The sequence below is a fragment of the Pygocentrus nattereri genome, chromosome 15, assembly GCF_015220715.1.
Source record: "Pygocentrus nattereri isolate fPygNat1 chromosome 15, fPygNat1.pri, whole genome shotgun sequence".
In the NCBI taxonomy this organism is placed as follows: domain Eukaryota; kingdom Metazoa; phylum Chordata; class Actinopteri; order Characiformes; family Serrasalmidae; genus Pygocentrus; species Pygocentrus nattereri.
This window is the reverse complement of record NC_051225.1, coordinates 3,694,777-3,702,944: the sequence shown is the minus strand read 5'-3', so window position 1 is coordinate 3,702,944 and position 8,168 is coordinate 3,694,777. Positions and strand designations below refer to the sequence as shown.

At 39.4% G+C, this 8,168-nt stretch overlaps 1 protein-coding gene across 1 annotated transcript in view; it reads right to left on the bottom strand.

The window, feature by feature from the left end:
- Positions 1-496: 496 nt before the first annotated feature.
- The window catches only part of zfr2 (zinc finger RNA binding protein 2), a 32,025-nt gene continuing 24,353 nt past the window's right edge, over positions 497-8,168 (bottom strand). The window contains exons 15-19 of the mRNA XM_017702582.2: positions 5,286-5,371; positions 3,859-3,954; positions 3,613-3,724; positions 1,972-2,069; positions 497-1,826 (exon numbers count right to left, since the gene is read on the bottom strand). Coding sequence (XP_017558071.1) covers positions 1,653-1,826; positions 1,972-2,069; positions 3,613-3,724; positions 3,859-3,954; positions 5,286-5,371 — 566 coding nt within the window. The 3' untranslated portion in view covers positions 497-1,652. The remainder of the gene's footprint in view (positions 1,827-1,971; positions 2,070-3,612; positions 3,725-3,858; positions 3,955-5,285; positions 5,372-8,168) is intronic.

The following is an 8,168-nucleotide window of genomic DNA, read 5'->3' as shown; positions in this document are numbered from 1 at the left end:
AAACAGACGGTAAACAGAAAAAGTGTGAATTTAAATAGACATTAAAAAACACTAATCGTAAAAATAAACAGTAATTGTAGAAAAATAGAATAATAAAATAATATAAGTATTATTATATATATATAATAATTATATAATAAGTATATAATATTAATATAAGACGGTCCTGAAATGAATACTGAGGTGACATAAGGCACATTCAGAGTGGCTTAACAAAGAGATGTGAAAATATAGTCCGTGGGGACTGGGGGGGCGAAGAGTGGGTAGAGACATTAAACATATAATAACTACAAACTGCAACGTTTTTGGTGGATCTGAGAGTTTAATATATGTGTTTTAGCACTACAAAGACATTCAAAAACAAACAAACAAACAAAAAAAAAAAAAAATCACGCTATTATAAACATTACTAAACATTCCTAAAAAAAAATCGATTGTAACACACAATACGTTCCAAAAAAAAAAAAAAAAAGGCAAAATGAAAACTAACTTTATACAGAAATGCAAAGAATGCCGCATCTCTAAAAAGAATGTGATAATAATAATTAATTATAATTAATAATAAGTATTGCATGATATTTTAAATCACAGTATGAAATAACTAAAATATTCACCCATCTTCTTCACATTTCAAGTAGACTTTTATTTTGCCCCATCTGAACTCCCTTATTTTCAGGCACAAGGAAGAGAACCAGAAGACCCAAAGATCTTCCATTACATCATGGGAACAGTTTCAGAACGTACGTCCTTTCCCCACTCGCGCCACGAACGAGCTTCTATGACACAAACACACCCTCTGCCTCAGTCATAATTTAAGAGCTTCACAATATATGATATATTAATGTGCAACAAAAAGAAGAGAACTGCCACCGAGACGGATAAACTCACTCGCACTCGTGTTTTAAATGTCCAGATATTAAATAGTTAAACATTTTAGTTTTGAACCTTAAACTTCAGTTGTTTCACAAACAACTACACAAAAAAAAAACAACTTTTCTCTTTGTGAGAACTTCTCTTAACGTGTGTAAACTTTACCAGGCTGCTGATAGAGTTTACTTGTAGTATAGCACTATATTCCTCATGATTGAGTTCGAGAGAAATCTCTTTCAGCGATATACGCAACGGGTTGATTATCCGCACAGAAATGAAGCCTAGTCTTAAACGCATTTACACCATCGACGAAACAGAAAATCCTTTTAAGCCTAAGTCCAGGCTGGACCCATATCTAAGGTCTTGTGTAAACGTCAAACAAAAAGCAACTGGCCTCTGGGATTAAAGCTTTTATTTAGTGCTATTATTGAATAAATGTGCCTACGTTTGAGTAAAAACACCAGGTTAGTAACTGTGTTCAGTTCAGACACTGGTCAGTGACTTTACAGTAGCAGTACTCAGATGCTTTCGGTATCCAGACGCTTTGTAATGGAATGCAGTCGTCTCTCTTGAAGGTCAGTGATTTTTCTAACTCTATTTTTAGTACAGCGGTAATAAAAAGAGGAAAAAGGAGAAAATAATTTCTCCGTTTCTTCCTCTTTGAAATAAAATCGCAGAAATGTCAGGACTTTTGTCCTTTTAGTGAGACATCTTACTCTTTTCTTTTAAAAAGAAGACAAATCAGGGTGTAGAATCAAGATGCCAGCGATTCCCAGCTGTTCTCAAACATCTTGGGAATCTTCTTTTTTGTCCTTCTTTCCTTCGCCTTCCCCCTCGCCGACGTCGGTGCCGTCTCTTCGTCGCTTGCGGCTGCGAGCGCTGGCCTTGGACGCCGGCAGCGAGTCCATTCCCAGAACTTTGTGGATCTGACGGAAAGCTAACAAGCGCAGGGCGTGCTGAAACAGACATCAACGACCGTTAAGACCCAGGAAACGAACAAAGACCTTCACGAGAAAATGCAAATGAGTAAGTAAAGATGCACCATGCTTATCATCAAAATGATGCGAAACACAGGGAATCTCATCTTAGAGCTATAAATACCTGAGCGCTCGCGGTTACATCTTCTCTGGCTTGTTTAGTCATGCTCCCCAACGCGTCCGTCTGGACTTTTTCACAGGGGTCAAACAGCCCTGGACCATCTGAAAGCAGGAGGTATGATACAGCTAGGAAAGATCTAACAAGGTAAACACACTCTCAAAAGTATTCTACATTAATGAGCCTTTTCAAAGAAGAAGGACGGAATTGAGTGACCCTTATTAGTCCCACAACGGGGAAATTTCACCTCCGCATTTAACCCATCCGTGCAGCGAAACACCACATACACACTAGTGAGCACACACTAGGGGGCAGTGAATACACTTGCCCGGAGCGGTGGGCAGCCCTATCCGCTGCATCCGGGGAGCAGTTGGGAGATAGGTGTCTTGCTCAAGGACACCTTAGTCACGGTCATGGACTGTTGGCTCTAGGGATCGAACCGCCGTCCTTCCGGTCACAGGGCCGGTTCCGTAACCTCCAGCCCACGACTGCCCATATGAGCTATGCTAAATCTTGAGAAGTAAACTATATTTTCACTCCTGTTTCAAGTTTATTATAACATGCTATCCTGATTGAAGCACATCATGTGTCCTTTCATAAACTTTTACTTGTATATTACTATGATCAAAATTATCGGTATGATATATTTTATATATTACACCGATCAGGCATAACATTATGTCCTTATTTCTATGCTCACGTGGTCTGAGTGGATCAGACACAGCAGTGTTGCTGGAGTTTTTAAACACCTCAGTGTCTCTGCTGGACTAAGAATAGTCCACCAACCAAAATATCCAGCCATCAGCGTCCTGTGGGCAGCGTCTTGTGGGCTCTGATGAAGGACTAGAGGATGACCAACACAAACTGTGCAGCAGCAGATGAGCTGTCGTCTCTGACTTTACATCTACAAGGTGGACCGACGAGGTAGGAGTGTCTAATAGTGGACAGTGAGTGGACACAACTGCTGTGTCTGATCCACTTGTTCCAGCACAACACACACCACCACCACATCAGTGTTACTGCAGTGCTGAGAATGATCCACCACCCAAATAGTACCTGCTCTGTGAGGGTCCATGGGGGTCCTGACCACTGAAGAACAGGGTAACAGAGTATCAGAGAAACAGATGGACTACAGTCTGTAACTGTAGAACTACAGAGTGCAGCTATACAGTAAGTGGAGCTGATAAAGTGGACAGTGAGCACAGAAACAAGGAGGTGGTCATAATGGTATGCCTGATCGTGTGCGTGTGTATGCATTTATATATATTTATATATATTCACTGCCTGGATGGGTTCGATTGTGGAGGTGAAATTTCCCCATTCATGGGATTAAAAAGTGTCACTTGGTTTGCTGCAGCAGTTGCAGCCCTAACATAATGTGGCTTTTTAAACCTCCAAAGCTGCTTCATACTTAGTCACAGGACCAGAAGTGATCATCACTCATCAGGGTGGGAATAAACTGAGTGTGAACTTTCTTTCTAAAGAAAACCAAAAGCTTTTGAAGGAAGAGGTCACAATAGAGGTTTAGATGGTGTGCTCGTCCAGACCGTCTGACAGATTATAAGCCTAACGACGGATAACATGCCAGCATTGCTAAAAAGTCCTCCAAGAAATTTAAATCCAGATGTTACATAAAAGTTTCCATACCTTGCAGGAGGATTCCACTAGCTATGCACTCCAGAACTCTCCGCATGGCCTCTCCTGGACTGAGCGGACCAGACGCGCTGCTGATGGCCTTCTCCACCAGCAGCTCTGTGGCCTGTGAACATCAGCATTCTCAGAATTAGCAATAGAAAAGCGGTCACTCTAACTTGTGTTATTGACAGGTGTGAAAGTAGAACTGAATCAAAGCCTCATGAGCAAACAAGTGGAATAAAGGTGTTCTGTTCTGACCCAGGCTGGCATCTTCCCCCAGGTGGGCACACGCTGGCAGAGGTCTCGGAGCAAGCGGATGATGATCACACAGGACTGAAGACCGTTGGCACGAGCCTGCAGACCAAACCCAATAAGACTTCATACACATAAAACAAGCTCAGACGCTTGTGAGTGAGATATAAAGCCTGAACTAACTTTTATGGTTTAAATCATTGTGGCACATAAAAGGAAAATGTTTTTATAATAATAATAATTTTATTTAAAAAAGTTAATTAACTGTACAAAATAATTTAACCTTACATTTAAATGAAAATAGTACAAAGACAACATCAAATTTTACTGCTTTTTGAAAAATATATGCCCAGTTTGAATTTGATGCCAACAACATGTTTCAAAAGTTTGGGACAGGAACAGCAAAAGACTGGAAAAGTTGTCCAACGCTAAAGAACAACCGCTGGAGCATTGATCAACTAATTAGGTTAATTAGCAACAGGCCACTAACATGACTGAGCCTTTCAGAAGTAAAGATGACGAGGGGTTCACCACTCTACGAAAGACTGCATGGGCAAAAAAATTAAACAATTCAAGAAATGTTTCCCAACATAAAATAGCAAAGAACTATGGGATCATCAACATCATCAACGGCACGCAATATCATTAAAAGACTGATTCTGTAGTGGAAATCACTGCAGGCTCAGGAACACTTCCAAAAACCACTGTCTGTGAACACAGTTCGTCACTGCATCCACAAATGCAAGTTAAAACTCTACCAAGCAAAGCAGAAACCAAATATAAACAGGATCCAGAAACACTGCTGACTTCTCTGGGCCCAAGCTCATTCAAGACGGACAGAGGTGACGTGGAAAAGTGTCCTGTGGTCCGACAAATCAAAATTTGAATTTTTTTTTGGAAGTCATGGACACTGCATCGTCCCAGCTAAAGAGGAGAGACCTTGGTACCAGCGCGCAGTCTGAAAGCCAGCATCCGTGGCTGTATGTAGGTGCATTAGTACACATGGCATGGGTGACTTTCACGTCTGTGAAGCCATCATTAATACTGAATGATATATACATGTTTTCATAAACTGCCATGAAACAAGAACAGGAAGTCTTTCATTTTCAAAATTACAATAATTTGGTCTCCTCAGTTCCCAAATACTTAGAGTGTTGTTAAAAGAGGATGTCATGCAACACAGTAGTTAGCACACTCTGGTCTGGGTAAAATGTGAACAAACAAACAAACAAATAAATAAATAATTGCGGAACGTGTTCATGTAAACAATTTTGTATTTTGATAAACTAGGTATGAGTGTAGACTGTTTGGGACACATGAGCAACACACATAAAAGTTGGTGGATGAATTTAACTTTACCAATTTACTAATATGTTAGAAAGTCTTCACGTAGGGACATCATGTAGCACTTTCTGATTTCATGTAGCGTTTACCTGAAACCATTTGGCATGACGAAGGGCAGCCAAATAATCGAGGCACTTTGTCTTGTTTAGAACATCTGGAGGATCCTTTTCAGGCACTGGAAGGAGACAAAAGGAGATGCATGGTTACCCATTTCTGTCACACAGTAAGGGGAAAAAAGAAGCACACATATGAAAAACACTACGCTGAAAAAATAATGATAAAAATACAAAAAGGGGAAATGGGTAGTATGCAGTGGTACTATTTACAGAGCAACAAAGCAGAGTGACAACATGAAAATTTCACAATGTGACGTGGGACAGGGTGCTTTCCACATTTCCAGGTTCCTAAAAAACGGTGGTAGAATAAGTCATGCGAGGATTAGACTGAAAGAAAAGAAAAAGAAAAAAAAACAGCCTTAGAAAACTGCTAGGTTTCCTGGTGCAATGTTGACTGAGTACCAAAGTCAAAGAGAAAAGGACACAGTCTAAAGGCATTTTTCTCTTTCTAAGAACGTGAAGTGTCGATTATGAGCTGTGCTAGTTTAAAATATGTCCAAGATGTAAACAGAATCATTCAGAGCGGTTTGGTGTGAAATGCTCTGTTCAAGTGAAACTTACCAAGTCAGAACTGTTCACAGTGGTGGTGGTGATAGGAAACAGAAGTCCACCTCTAAAAGCTCCCTCACAGAAACGTATTACATGAAATGGTTACAAATCAAAGTCTTGAGAAAGTCTTCATTTTTCAATTTCTTTAGCATTAACATTTACATCATCATTACACATGAAAACCCGAGACACATGTAGGTTCACTGGTGATTTCGGACAGTAAATAAAATGGCCAGTTCCTTGTTGGTAAGTTTCGCTAGAACAGAGGATTTCAAACCAGTGACTGTGGTAAAATTTCCCTTTAACCGTGTTTCACCTGTACCAGCTAGAAGCCACTGGATGTATTCAAATAGCTCCCAAACAATAATTATACGGTCAGAATGGACAGGGATCATATAAAAACAAATCAAACACAGGACTTTAATTCTTCCCAAGAAAGGCGGACAGTGAGTATATTTACATGTACATAAAAACCTGCAAAAAATATTTGATTTTTGCAACAATTTAGGTGATGTGCGCACATGCAGTTAATCTAATACTGGTAACCATCCGAGACTGCATAAGTCATTTAATAATTAATAAATAAATAAATAAATAAATAAATAAATAAACAAAATTTCTAAATGTCTGTATGTGTCTAGTGTTCATTCTTCTGCTGCTGCTTTTCTATATCTATATTGTATATCTATATATCCCAGCATAATCACACATGTAGCACTGAGGCTTGCAAGTGTAGCACAAGTAAATATTTTTTTGAAGATAAAAATATAGATCTCAATGCTTGAAACAAATTGCCACTGAGACTGTGGAAAAAAAACAAGCAGCATGTTAAAGTTTTTTTGAACTTTCGTGTTGTGAAATATACAGAAAATTAATTTTCTCCACAGCTTGGGGTGCTATTAGACCTTTCTTCTTGCTCTTTGAATGCAAGGAAACCTACGCCAGCAGTAATGGATGCATGACGGGACTCAAATTTCTAAACGAGAAACAAATTAGTTCCCTAAAAGTAAGCTTGTGTGTCTAATTTAATCAGTTCAATTTACATAACAGGCTGAAGATTTTGTGCTTCCATACCCAGAGACACGTTTCAGCAGGCAAACAGTAAACTCTTAAATATGGACTGGCTTTCAATGACGTTACCGTTCCAAACTAAAGAACCTCTGTAAACCATGAGACCACACGTGTATAAACATCTGGATTTGTTGTCCAACGTTAATATTAAACACTAAACTAGAACTAACTAAACACTAGAAAAGACCCTGCATCACAGTTCATATGACTAAGCCAAGAGCAGTCGTAATAGCTCACAAATAACTGACTATCAATAAGTGACTACAAATCCCATGAGCACTTGGACAAAATATTTGAATGGAGAATATACAGAAAGGTCTATTGCACTCATGTGACATTTTTTTGTATAAGCAAGTCAAGTCAATTGGCAAGTCAAGCAACATGGATACTGCATCTGGTGTAAATCTGGCCTTGGAAGTAGGGATGTGCATCAGTACACCAAGTACTCCGGGCAGGTATTCAAATACTGATATCCGTATTCAGACATTCCCTGTATTTCATCACAAAGATTGAGAAAACACACAGACCAGCAATGATTTTATGGTTTAAAAGCACTTTTAAACAAGAACGTTCTGCCTTGCTACTCCACACCACGAGTGTCTGAATGTGAGCATGTTGCTAAGGATACCTTGTTAGGGACCTGACCAAGAAGGCAGTGATAGCACAGCTTTTATCGGTAAAAAAGCTAGACCGATGTTTAGATCTGAATACTTTAGAATGTATTTTTCTAGACAAACTAAAATGCTGGCACATCGCCCACTGAAGAGGAGAAAAAACAGCTGCAGAAGACGAGCCATCAGCATCCAGCGTTACCAGATAGCTGCTGTTTTAGCTCATTATCTCATCTGAGGTGACCAACGTTATGCTACTCATCCAACATGAAAACTACAGATTTTTCAATAGAAAAACATGTAATGTTCTGAAATGAGTTCATCTCTGCAATGCTACGTTTTTGTGCTAGCCAGTGCTACCACCTAAAAAAGACTACATTCATTTCAGCCAAAATCTGATGCATCTTTTTGCCGTAATTTTTTCCCCCCTTATTCGTGGTTAACCAGATATCTGGTCACAAACTCTTACAGAAACTCCGCTATCAACACTAATCAGAACACGTCTCTATTTTGAAGCCAGGTTCATGAGCACACTATTTCTTTGCACATAACCACAGTCACTTTTTTGTTCTTGTAGGTGACAAGTTTTCAAACTTGTTTGCTGATTAGAGAAGTACGCCCAACC